Below are 13,340 nucleotides of genomic sequence, written 5' to 3'. Positions count from 1 at the left end.
TGGAACAATCTGTCTTTTCTTGAGAAAGTAAAGGCCTGACAGCCAGACAGGAGCCAGGGGGAGACCAAGCACCCATGGTAATAGCTGACATTAACTTGTAAACAACATAGGCGAAGAAAAAGAAAAACATGGGTGGGCAAGGTCACTAATGCAGCTTCATTCTACAATGTTAGGCTAATAATGTTTTCTTTTTTTTTTAACTTGGTGAAGACTGTGTCCCAGGAGAGTTGACTTTTATTTACGGTTTAACTTGAGTCACGGTTTTAGAAGCTTGAAAAAGTAAAACAGCTTTTCATGCAAACTTTAAAATTCAAACATCATCTCTTTGCAGGGGAGTTTTGTACTGTAAAGCACCTGCTCACCAGGTGATAAGTTTTTATGTGATACCACAAACAAAATCCCTATCATTATAACGATGATGATGATGATTATTATTATTATGTGCTCCTGGTGAACTCAAATATATAGGTAATACATTTTCTCCATATAATCAAAATCATCACAAATGGTTCTGTCTTGCACGTTCTCTAAAATAGGAAATATCCTTAAAAGCAATATCCTATTACAAGTGATGGACTTGTTATTTTGAGAGCCCTGTCATCACAGCAAACCGTGGTCTTATTCATCATCAAAGAGAGCAAGACTTTTGTTTACCCATGCTTTGAGGCTTCTCACAGTAATCATAAAGTAGCTGCCCCAGGAAAAGACGCTCACTCATCACAGAGGTATACTGACTATGCTACATGCTACATGCGACATCTAGTGGACGTTCGTTGGCTACTGCACTCTTTGTTCGATCTCCTCAATGCTTGTGTTTTTTTCATTCAAAGTTCAAAATCCACTTTAGGTAAATGACAAGAAAAAGAAAATTTCAAAATGTCTCTTTTATTTCCATTTGATTGTGAATGAAAAGTTTCTCTCAAAAACAATGCTCATAACTAATGTCATGATGTCGTGAAAATTTTCTGGTTTCAATGCCTCTAATTTTGAGAAGATAAAATAGTATAACCACACCGATACTAAAATCAGTTTCAAATAAGAATAAAGGAAACTTTTTTTGAGTGATGGATTAAAGGTTTAAACATTTTTCATTTAGAAACATGTTTGCTATGTTATTATAATATTTTCTGAAACTTGTCATAAAAACACTAGAAACTATGGTTAAGTTGTGAAAATTTATTTATCTTCTTCAATCATAAAAACAGGCTACAAAAGCAGACATCATCATCATCATCATTTAACACTTGTACAAAAACTCTTCCTGTAAAATCACACAGCAACACTGTGATCAGTCCATGTGTTCAGGTTTGTCCTGTGTGCTGTTGTGTGTCTCTGTGCTGCTGCTGCTGCCTTCTGTGTGTGAACACACACTCTGCTGTGTTTTCTCCTCCAGGCTCCTCTTGATAGTCAGCTCTCTCTCAGCCTCCTCAGCACATGGACCTTTGGCTGCCTGGATGTGGAGCTTCCCGTCTGGAGCCAGGCAGCAGGTGACGGCTTCAGGGTTCAGTCCTTCAGGCAGATCAAACTCCTGTCTGAACTCCTGCAGTCTGTAAGAGTAGGAGCCTTTCCCGTCCTCCTGCTTCTTCTCTGTCTTGCCACTGACTCTCAGCTTCCTGCCCACCTGCCTGACAGACAGCTCCTCTGGGGAAAAGCCTTGAGTGTCCAGAGTCAGGCCAAAGTGCTGTCCCTCTTTGTCCAGCTGGTAGGAAACTGGCTGCACGGCCACACTGCTTTGGAAAGGCTCCGTCTCTTCCGGGATCTTGTGTTGAAGTTTGTCCATCAGCTCCAGACTGCTGCACAGCTCCTGCAGGTTTCTGTGCAGCAGATCCTGCTGGTAGAGCAGAGGTTTGACCTCTGGCCACAGACTGCGGACAGGACCGTAGAAGTCCATGAATGAACTGAGGGCAGACTGGAATCCATGAGAGCACAGCATCTTCAGTGTGTGTTTAGTGTCCTCTTCTTGTGAGATGAAACGCTGTTCAAGTGTCTGTTCTCTTCTGTGTGTCTCAGCAGTGGGACTGTCCCAGCTTTTATACTCTAACTGGAGGAGGTCCAGAGTCTTCAGGAACTTTCCTGTCATTACCACAGCTCTCCACTGGGTGGAGCTGTTACTCAGGGCTGACTCAGGACTGTGGACTTCACTGGATCATTCCTGTTTTTTCATGAGGCTTTATCACATCGGAGGTTGGAGCTACGGGAGAATACAGTTCTCTGAATGTGCAAGTGATCCTTGTGTGTTCTATCACTCCTCAAGGATTATTTACACCAATATCATGTAAAACATTTTGTGTTTTTATTCATAATCAATATGTTTTACCTGCACTAGAACCCACAAACATGCAGTCATCTCTGTGGGTAAAGACAGAAAACATTTGAGTAACCAGAGCAGGCTTACCAACCACTATACCGTCACCCCCCTCAATAATTGAAACAGATCTCATCTATAGGAACACAAGCTGAGGTTATAAACATCCATCTTGGGACAAATCCCATCAAGCCGGAGTTTCTTTTGGGACTGAATTCTATCAGACTGGGTTTCACTGGTTTGATGTGGATGTGGATCCTTGATACCTGATCCATTACCAATAGCTGCGCCATGAACGTCTGTGTGAAATAGCCTGCAAAAACTAACCTCCCTTCCCTTTTTTTATGAATGAATGTTGAGTCCCCCGTGATCCAGTCAGCCAATGAGCAGCTCGCACCTGCAGCCGTTTCCAGCTCTGCAGCAACAACAGGAGGTCACTACACTTCACAGCGTGGAGGAGTCCACAGCAGCGGCAGCCTGCAGCAGCCTCAGTCGCATCAGTCAGGCCTTCTTGCGCACTTATAAACAGATATTACAGAGAGGCTTTGTTATTTATACAACATATTACAATGTCGCTGAAAAATAGCAACACCGTGGCTCTGGAGAGACGCATGGATCTGGCTTCGCTCTTCTGCATGATCGGACGGCACGGACCCGCCGTGGCTCTGGCTGTAATAGCGATGGTATCAGTGCTAGCGGGTTTCATCATCTACCGGACCGTGAAGGGAAAGCGGAGGAAGGCCACAGCCGCTGCCTCCGCCGCTGTTTCCGCCGACAGTGACAGCAAAAGCCCCGGAGCGAAGAGAGACGCATCGGTGACCCTACCGGGACCGGAGCCCAGCAGCCCGGAGGAATCGCACAGCTCCGTGGAGTCAACAGGTAACGTTTTCACGAGCTGAAGGCTGCTTCGGGTTACAGGTGTGGGAATTCACAAGTCATTATAGTAATATTAACCTATGGGTATTTGCCTTAATCTAATGTGAATACAGAGAACCCCAGTTAAGTGCAGAGGAAGATCACAAAAATATGATATCCCTGTAGGAAATACTATATCATAAAGACCACATGAATTACAGGATACTGGAAATAATGTTAGTATTAATATTTAGGCTGGATACTGTGATACTGTTGAAGATATGAATAGACTATCATAACGTGCTGTAAAGCCATTATTAACTCTGGGCCGTTAGCAAAAGCTGACCTCATTCTAATCCAAATAGGCATTTTAAAGAATAGAGATTACCATAGTACTAAAATGTTGTTGGAAAATGTTGATAGTGATGGGATAACTTTTAATTACATGCCTGTACATAAGTCTTCTTCTCTTGAGCATTCCCATATTCTACTCCCACACATTAATGTCCTTTTTTACTTTAAGTTAATTTATCTGACGGTTGGAGTTCCTCCTCTGGCTCCTCTCCAAATTAAGATTTTACAAACTAAACATAGGATGAGCTCATGAAATACAGTGTTATAAATCAAACTACCCAATAGCATGTAATAGCAAGAGTTAAAATTGGGTCAGGTCAAACTTTCCAACTACAGTAAAAGTGCTGCTCAACTATTAATGTATCTATAATAAAGTAATATACCATTTGTAATTACATAAAACCCCCACAGGGGATATTTTTCCTGTACTGTGTAAATACTGTGGTACTCTAAATACAGTTTCCCATTCATAAAAAACTACATAAGTAAAATTTTGAATGCAGAACTTTCCCTTTATATTGAAAACATAATATACATTTTTAACTTTGGCATGTGGCAACATTGACATCATTTAGATTCAGCTGTAGACGCAGTGAGATAAAACTGAATGATAAAGACACGCTAGGGAGATGGTGGCCAGGTCAAATAAGGCTTTAAATGGAGGAGGCATACAACCAGCAAATCACAGCACAGACTGTACTGATGACTTTTCCTGTGATCAAATCTTCTGCTGTTCTGTTGTTTTGCAAAGGTGTGAAAATAGATAAGATAAAGCCTTGAAAAAAATGTTACCTGGTTTTTGTGTCTGTTCTTTGTAAACCAGTGAATCTTCCTATCAAATATTAATTTTGAATTTTAATTGAATGTCTGTAGGTAAGCTAACAATAAATTAAAAGGAATACAACCAAGAAAATAATCAAACAGAAAACTCACAGTATTATATTGTGAAGAATATTACTTTATAGTGTGAATTTTTTTTGGGAACATTTTTCTTTTATAGATGCGAGCGATGAAGGTTTATCAGATATGAAGGAGGATGCTGATCTACTTCAAACAGATCTAAAAATCAGGCATCGCCGTGCCACTGCTGCTGCTGCTGCTGAGAAGAAACTTCCATCTTTTTCTCCTCCAAACAAACACACCACTTCAGATAACACAGAGGACATGACAGATGAGCAGGACTCTTACAAAGCAGCAGAGAGGTATACAGAGGAGGCCAGTCACAACCTGCAATCTGATTCTTACACCGTTGCTGGAAAGGAGGTGGAGCGTGCTGGTGATTGCCACCTTGGTGTGACAGATGACACCGTTAAGGATGTGATAGAAGAGGTCAGTGGTAACGATAGCTGCTTGAAGGAGCCTGAGCTGATTAATGATCAGAGCCACAAGGAGGAGGAGGAGAAGGTAAGCAGCCATGTTATAGATCAAGCTATAGAGAAATTAAAGTTACAGTTGGTCTGTATATTAACAATAAATTACATTTAATATCTGTAGCTTTATGCCAAATATCAGATGGACAAAGTTAGCAATAAAAGTTAGCAATAAGATCCCATCTAACACTCAGTGTATTTCCCAATTTGACTGAACTATTTCTTTAACGATTTGGAGCACCAAACCAGTGGGGATATTTCTCTCTCACCTACATATCCATTTCTCTCAGATCTCATTCTTACTGGAGTTTCAGGCTAGCGCAGGCTGGGAGATCAACCACAGCCATTTTGTCAAGTACAAACTTTGTGTACTTTATATTTTTTAATTATATTAACTTTCTTTTCATGTGTCTTTTCAGGTGTTTAAAGCAGAAGATCAGGGAGATGTGATCGTAGAAAAGGATGTTTTAGATGAGAATACCAGACAAGAGAAAGAGAACTTTCAGTCTGCTTCAAACCCTCAAGTGTGCTCCGACCAGATCTCTCTTATGAGTGAAAATGATGACAGACGACAAGTTAACAAAACCACACCAGAGACAATCCATAAAGATGCACCTGCCACTTGCATCAGTAATGGCAAAGATGAGGAGTTTAAGGAAGAGAATCACCATCCAGATAGTACTGACTACAGTAATTACCCCAGCAATAACCTCTCTCCAGAAGAAGAAGAGAAAAATGAGTGTGAAGAGGCAGAAGAAGAGTGTGTAGACCAACAGCTAATTCTTCAACAAGATGAGACCTGGTCCTCAACATCTGAACAAGAACCAAACCTGCAACCTTCACAGCAGGAACAGTGTGATTACGCGACAGGCAAGGTGAAGTCAACAGTTCAGGATAGTGATATGGATGATGACGTGGTCAAAGAAATTATAGATGAAGACCACGTTCTTACGGCTGCAAAATTCGATACCCACCCACCACAGTCTGACAAGCAACAACTTCAGACTGAACAAAAAGAAGAAAATGGTCTTCCATGCTATCAGGAGGACGGTGTTCTTCCCACTGTGGCTGATCAAGCGAAAGAGGAAGTGCTGACTAGTGATGATACTGTTGCATGTGGTGAGGAATGTATCAGCTCAAGTGTGGAACTCGGCCCTAATCTGCATTGTTTGAACGAGCCTGTAAATGACGATCTGTCCGGTGTCACAGCTGATGCAAACACTCAAATCTCAGGCATTGAAGATTTCGCTGACTTGTCATTTTATGGTAAACAGCCACAAAGTGAAGTGAAAGATGAACAAATCGCCGCACCTTTGGAAAAAGACACAGGTCTTACTATTCTCGGCTCCCACTTGCCATCTCTCGAGGAAGAAAATCAGTGCAATAAGAACGAAACTAGTGCAGTTGTTGTGTTGGTAGATGGAAGTGTTGATGTTGATAATAAGGCTGGTGTTGCTGCTGCTCCTGATATGATTACATGTGATGCTCAGAACATTATTGCCCCTAGAATGGATGAAGAAATATCTCATCCTCATGTGCTGTCTTGCAACAAAGACCAACAAACGATAAACAATGAAGCTTTGGACAAAGCTAGTGCTGATGCTGTTCCTGATACTATTGAAAATGGAACTGCTTCTGTAACAGGAGCAGAAATGTCTTGTTCTCACTTGCCATCCACCTGTGAAAGCAAAATACGTGACCATGTGGAAATCAGTGAAACTTTTGAGGTAACGGGGGTTATTTCTGCTTCAGATGCAGCTGTTTGTGATAATGCTAGCATCACTACACCTGTAATGTCTGAAGCAATATCTCGTCCAGACATGTTGTCTTTCTCCCAAGACCAACTGAGTGACCAAATGCGAAATGATGACGATTTTTCTGAATTTACCACTGGGGCTGCTCCTGTCATGACTGAGGACCTTAACCCTCCGATGTGTCAAATTCACTTAACATCTTTTGAGCAAAGTGGCCTGAGGGATATTGACAAGGACAGCATGTCATCTCCTGGTGCTGGAGAAGAGAGCGGGATTTCGAGCATGACGATCAGCCCTGATTTGCATGATGCTGGTAATGAGTTTGGCATGACCGTTGAAAATAGGGGGCCTCCTCTCACAGATAGTGATCCACGGTATGAAGAAAGGACAGAGGCTCAAATCAGCCTCTTTGCTGATGATGTAGCTATACCTGTCATCAATCAAAACACAGCAGGTAGGGTGTTTGGGGCTTACCCATCACTTCTCTCCCAGCAACCCCACAGTGAGCACACAGATGGGGCCAAGTATGAGTCATTTGCAGCCAATGAGGACATGTTTGGCCATGAGATTGAGGACAGTTACCACAGAGCAATGGAGCAGTTTATGGCACAGATTGCAGCAAGTCCAGTGAGCTTAACTGATGAGCTGAAAAAGCAAACAGATGTGAAAGATGTTGTTGAGGTTGCAGAGATAAAGGTGTACAAGGAAAAAGCAAGTGTTGCAAAGAAAGTGGAAACAGAAGAAGAGAAGGCGAAAGAAGATGACTTTGAAAGGACTGAAATCAGTATCATGGAGGCGACAATGGACAATAACGAATGGATCACGGATAGTAACTACCAAGTCCTTCCCTGGATGAACATTTCTGTCCCATCTCTGGCCCAAGACCACACAAAACCCGAGCAGCTTCCCACTGAAGAGCGCCAGCACATCTCTCCTCTCACAGATGCCACCTGTATAAATACAGATACCACACCTTCCACTGAAGTCAAACAAACCAGCACTCTCTCCCTTGTTGACGAAAACGCTGAGAATAACAAAAAGGTTGCGGCTGTCCAACCCATGTCCCAGAACGTCAATGTGACCTTCCGCATCCACTATCTCACCCACTCACCATACCAGACGGTAGCTGTCACAGGGAACCAGCAGGAGCTGGGGAATTGGAAGGAATTCATCCCGCTAGAGAGGACCAAGGATGGGCACTGGGCCACGGTGGTCAGCCTGCCCGCAGAGAGCCATGTGGAGTGGAAGTTTGTGGTGGTGGATAAAGGTGAGGTGTGTCGCTGGGAGGAATGTGGCAACCGACTCCTTGATACAGGCTTTGGAGATGACCTGATTGTGCACAAATGGTGGGGATTCTTGTAAGGGGAGTTTGAGAGGAGCTGCGGAGGTGAGAGGAAGAATGAGAGTGACATGTATAGTAAGCTTTGGTACTGAATACTGGACCAGATAAAGTGCAAATTTAAACTGTACATCCCATCACAAGACTCGAATGATGATGCAGTAGAGTTAAATATGATATAGTAAAATATGATGTACTATATCAATACATTAAAAGATGTCTGCAGGTCTATGTTAAAACTGGGCTAAGTTTGGGTTTTTTTAGTATTACAACAGAAAATTAATTAACATCAACTCTAATAATTGATTAATCATTAAATTATTTTTTGCAAAAAGGCCAAAAATGTATTTCCAGCCTCTGAAATGTGAGATTTTTTTTTCTTTTTCCCAAATCCCTCAAAAATAAATAAATGTACTTTAATCAGTACTGAAATAAATTTTTGCTACCGTCCAGTGTACATAGCTAGTTTCACACTGAAAGAGTTTGCTGAAACAACAGCTATAGACATGTAAAATTTGAACCATATTTCGCCCAGTTTTAACTTGGATGCCTGATGTTTTTCAACCTGCAACTTTCCATGATTATTGAGATAAATCAGTCAGTCAGTAATCTAAATGGAAAGTTCCTGAGAGGATTGCCCTCTAATAACCAGAGATTAAGCAGATCTTTCAGTGAACTGAAAAAAATTGCCATCAAAAGACAGACGCATTGCATAAATGTCTTTTTTTTCTGGGGCAATATCTTTGATTATGCAAATTGCACCTCTTTAAAAGGTGGGTGATCTAATGCAAGTGTTAATTTGTATAAATGGAAACTTTATTATACTGTCCATATGCTGCTTGAATACTCCCCAGCAATCTATGATACTAAATGCACATAGTTCACTTTTACTACAGCAATAATCAAAGCAATAATTGTTCTGTATACTGTATTGCTGGTGTTACACCAGGTATTCTAATGTGTTTACCACTAAACTGTGATATAGTTGTAACTTTGATGCTGCTTTTATCCTGTGGGACTCTGTGCATGCGAGATTGTCCCATTGTTGTTCTTTGACTGTGCCTTTTAAAAATGGTTTTTCTATTAATGTGTCGCAATGCATCGAAAAGTGAGTCTATGACAGCCACTATTTTCTTTGTTTCACTACAACTTTTACTGAATTAATTACAGTCCGTTCATTATTTCTCAAACTTATACTGTCAGTTTAAGTTCTTTATCAGTGTAAACTATAGCCTCAATATCTCAGATCATGTCCGAGTATCTTAATATGCAATAATCTGAAGATAATATTGTTCTTGAATGTCATGAAGATGGAGTTGGTTACCAAATAAATAAATCTTCCAAGTCCATCATAGTTGGGAATGTGTTTCCTATACAGGTTACTGGTCACTGAAAGAAGTGTAACATACATAAATATATGTTTAAATTCTAAAGATATTATTTAATATGTGCAACATGTTTGGATAAGAGGGGTTGAACTCCATTGCTTTACTCATTATTTTTGAAAATGAATAGATTCACAACTCAATATGGCAGATTTTATAATTTTTCAACCAAGCGCGAGCATGTGCAAATGTGCTGTTGCTGTCTAAATTTCTGTGAATCATTTACTGCTGTTGCAACAAACAAATAAACTTAACACTGACAGACTCAGTCTTGTGAGGTAATGCACTGAAAAAAAATATTTAAAAAAAGCTTTTTAAGCTGATATGTAGATCTTCTTCGTTTAGAAATTTTATCTAAAAAGTTCTGCAATTCAAACCAGAAACCAAGACCTTGTTTTGAGGCCAGCTGGCTCAGAGGTGGCTCATGCAGGCGAAAGCGTCATTAACAGGCATATTTTCATGCCAGCTTGTCAGCTCCACTCAGCTCAGTGCTGAAGGTGACTCTGCTGTGAATAGTGTTCATGCACAAATCCAATTTTAACCATCAGAGGATAAAACCAAACATAAGCAGTACTGAAAGAGGGAGGGAAGATGCGCTATAGAAAGAAAGAGGGATTTGTTTTCATCTGTAAATTAGATGTTAATGGTTCACTGGCAGTTCAGTGAATAGAAGAGTTCAAGTCATGCACAGTAATGACTTGCAAAGGACAACAATCAACAAACACAAATAAATTATTTAATGTGAATGAGCAAGAAGGATTTAGAAGAATAAAACAGGTGAACACCACAGCAACAACGATCTATAAATAAAAAAAATGTAGATCAAATTTTTTAAAAGTAATAAAAGACACACACATTTTGCCAGCTTAATAGTACTACTAAGAAGTTTCCCATGTTGACCAGCCGCTGTGTGCCATCTACATGTTAATGTGACTGTCTGTGAAATGTGATCCCTGCTCCATATTTGGGAGACCCCTCCATCCAAAGTGACTAATACTTGCAGGAGCCTCCCCTTGGATATTGAACCCTGAACCTTTGGAGGATTAACTCCATGCACCTCTTAGCCAAACAAGTCCTTTGGGGGGACTCATCTGACCCACTTTAAATGGGGTCAGTAGAACTCGGCCCCATCTGTAAGGCACGTGATTTCTAGTGTCTTTTCTGTTTCAAAACGCAAGTTCAGGGATCTTTTGCTTGTTTGCCCAAGTGCAGAGAGCCAAATATAACAAAACATGATGTTATGTAGAGGCTCTGTTTACTCTGAAAGCACACTAACTAACTAACTGACTAACTCACATAACCTTCTGCGTCATGCGTGTTGGTTTTGCGGAGTGTAAATGCAGCACTCTCCCTCACTCCTGCACTGCTAATGTGGAAGCTGGGAGTGTGTGCACTTTCTAAGGTTGAAGGTAATCCTTTATTTAGACACAAGGCTTACAACTGACACCACTTACATTCCACTTACACATCTATCTCTCTTTCTTTCTTTGTATGTCACTCTCTATCTCACACACATATACACACCATTTGTCGAACATCTAAACAGTTAAGCCACAGTTGGGGCAAAGTTTGATCTCTGTTAAGGCAAAAGTCTTAACACTGAGTCCATGGTCTAATTTGGAAACAGCCCTCTGTCTGGCTCTTCACAAACACTGCTTGTTTGGAGTGAACAAAGCCTTCCCATCAACACCCTAAAATGATCTGTGACAGCTAATCATGTGCTATTGGTAGTAAATGTGGGTGTGGTTACTTGCAGTTGGGGTCAGATCATTGGCTCCACTCAGCTTTACAGGGCTTATAGAGAATTTCTACACACTGTTCCGCTGTTTGGTTTTATCCTCTGGAGAGACAGAGCGTGCTCATTTCAGAACAATCTGCCCATTCGATTTTGATTAATTTGTCTTTAATTGTAGAATTTGAGCAAACTAAAAAAAATGGAGTCATCCACAGACACTGTTAATGTTCCAGAGTTAATTGAAAATATGATCATTAAATTTCAAGATCCCTTGTCATGGATCAAAATGCTAGTCGTGGGGAAATTTTTGATGTGACAGGATGGCAGCAATAGACAAAAAGCCAGAGAGTAAACCATGAAGAGCTATCCAGAGGGCAACTAAGTAGTTTTATCTGGAGCTTGGTGTTTTCTTCAGAAATGCGCTCTATTACTGTGAAAATGCTTATTACACCTGTTTGTTTCGTTTGAAAATGTGTTCAGACTCTTGCTCCACAGAGCAGAAGACCGTTGCCTGGTAAATTGAAACACACCCGTGATCCTCAGTCCAAGCTGGACGGCCAAGTGTGAAATTCTCTTTCTCTTGAAGTTCAGTCTGCTGTCTCCTCTTACAGAGGCTGACAGTGTCAAACCAGGCTACTGCTGAACTTTGACCTAAGAGGACTGTATGATGATATCAGACGGTGTAGGCATGTGTCTATTCATATTTGCTTTCGTGTGTCTTTGCCACAATGCTTAAAGCACGTCACTCACTGTGCTTTTAGTCCCAACCATCTTCTCCTTTCTTTGTCCCTGATTCATTCTAGTTTCTGTGTCTTATATGAGCAGAAAAAAAAAAACATTCATTCTGAATCAAACTGCTGTTTGTTCTTGGCACAATAAATGTATAAGTGTGTTTTAGCATAAAGGATTTAACAGTTGTTCTTTTTTCACTGCTCCTTGTAGTTGATCTTTTTCAGTTATAATGGACTTTGGTTGTTAATCTGAAACACAATCTTACGTTGTTTCATGAAATCCCGAGGAAGTTCATGGTAACAGTGTCGGTATACTATGCAATGATTGCGGTTAGGGTGTGCCACACAGGCAGGCTATTTATACAGCATGCCAGTCCTCATTCCTGTTCCATACTGTGGGATCATGCAGTGACCTTCACTGTGGAGCTTGCTGACTGTGCTGCATGGCCATAAGGGGAGGAGCAGTGGGCTAGGGTTAAACTGGATGGCAAAGAAGCTATATTAGCTTGGTTTTATTATTATCATTTTTTTAACCTTCATGCTGAGCCTATACAGTATTCAGGTGCATAATGTTAGATGTACATGGATATTTGTCAATCTGCAAGCAAGGAGATTAGATCAGCAAACTCTAAGATTTGTAAAAACTGTTTTTTGATTTTATATCAATTTTGATATATTTTTGGAAGAAATTTATTCTTCTGCTTCATCTCTTCAGGCATTGGCTTTTCTGCAAACCTGTTACTGACCCTTTCTTTTTGGGAACATTATATAGTTTTGTTTTTTTTTTATCTGCAAAGCACATTCTCATTCAAAGAACACACAAACCCATAAACTGCAATATACACCAACATGTTTCTTGTGGATCAGAAAGCAAACTGAAAGCTCTTCTGGATACATGCCATACAGGGGCATCCCTCTGCCAGTGATGTTATCACTCACCGTCCCAGAGGACACTGCAGTTGTGGGCTGAATGCAGTATATGCGTGCGTGTCTGCAGATGTACAGTCTGCATGTAAGGGGAGTGTGAGTGTGAGGAAACACAAGCAAGAAGAGAGTGAAAGCGCACACAGCTGCATACATAATGCAAACAGATCTGGAAGAGGTTTGGGTTGAAGCATCTTAAAAGAGGGCAGGTTATGAAATATTTACACTGATTTTTAGATTCTGACAACTCTGTGCACCATGACCCAATGTGTATGTATGCAGGTTTGTACTGTATGGATGTTTCTATCAGCCTGTCGTTTTTCTGCCTGTCAATCTGCCTTGTTTTACCTGTGGTGAAATGACAAAGGTTATCTGGTGTCTGAAACTAAGCTAACATCAAAACAAAAACCAGCAGATCTTAACAATTTCTAGAACGCTGTGTGATGACATTCCCATGATGTTTAGTCAGGTTCTTTAAAGGGTCCAAAATGCAGAATTTGGGCCAGAAACAGACACTGAGCTCACAGGGAAGAAATAAATAATGAATCCCAGGGTGCAGACAAGGTAAATTCAACACAGAGAGGGTTT

The 13,340-nt window shown here is 40.8% G+C and overlaps 2 protein-coding genes across 2 annotated transcripts; one reads left to right on the top strand and one right to left on the bottom strand.

Moving 5' to 3' along the window:
* Positions 1 to 1,256: 1,256 nt before the first annotated feature.
* Positions 1,257 to 1,995, bottom strand: LOC121195600 (heat shock protein 30-like). Its single transcript, XM_041059174.1, has one exon. The coding sequence runs from the start codon at positions 1,931 to 1,933 to the stop codon at positions 1,289 to 1,291; it is 645 nt and encodes a 214-aa protein (XP_040915108.1). The 5' UTR covers positions 1,934 to 1,995; the 3' UTR covers positions 1,257 to 1,288.
* Positions 1,996 to 2,874: 879 nt separating this feature from the next.
* Positions 2,875 to 9,621, top strand: stbd1 (starch binding domain 1). The gene is made up of 3 exons (XM_041059481.1): positions 2,875 to 3,184; positions 4,515 to 4,918; positions 5,304 to 9,621. The coding sequence occupies exons 1-3, from the start codon at positions 2,875 to 2,877 to the stop codon at positions 7,998 to 8,000; spliced, it is 3,411 nt and encodes a 1,136-aa protein (XP_040915415.1). The 3' UTR covers positions 8,001 to 9,621.
* The last annotated feature ends 3,719 nt before the right edge of the window (positions 9,622 to 13,340 follow it).

The sequence above is a fragment of the Toxotes jaculatrix genome, chromosome 16, assembly GCF_017976425.1.
Source record: "Toxotes jaculatrix isolate fToxJac2 chromosome 16, fToxJac2.pri, whole genome shotgun sequence".
Lineage (NCBI taxonomy): Eukaryota > Metazoa > Chordata > Actinopteri > Toxotidae > Toxotes > Toxotes jaculatrix.
The sequence above is the reverse complement of the archived record's forward strand: the minus strand, read 5'-3'. Positions and strand labels throughout refer to the sequence as shown.

What these genes read in the sequence shown, in the direction of transcription:
- LOC121195600 (XM_041059174.1), bottom strand. Translation starts at nt 1,933, where the DNA reads ATGCTGTGCTCTCATGGATTCCAGTCTGCCCTCAGTTCATTCATGGAC.
- stbd1 (XM_041059481.1), top strand. Translation starts at nt 2,875, where the DNA reads ATGTCGCTGAAAAATAGCAACACCGTGGCTCTGGAGAGACGCATGGAT. An exon ending in CAGCTCCGTGGAGTCAACAG is followed by an intron (nt 3,185 to 4,514) that starts GTAACGTTTTCA and finishes TTTCTTTTATAG; the next exon opens with ATGCGAGCGATGAAGGTTTA. An exon ending in ACAAGGAGGAGGAGGAGAAG is followed by an intron (nt 4,919 to 5,303) that starts GTAAGCAGCCAT and finishes GTGTCTTTTCAG; the next exon opens with GTGTTTAAAGCAGAAGATCA.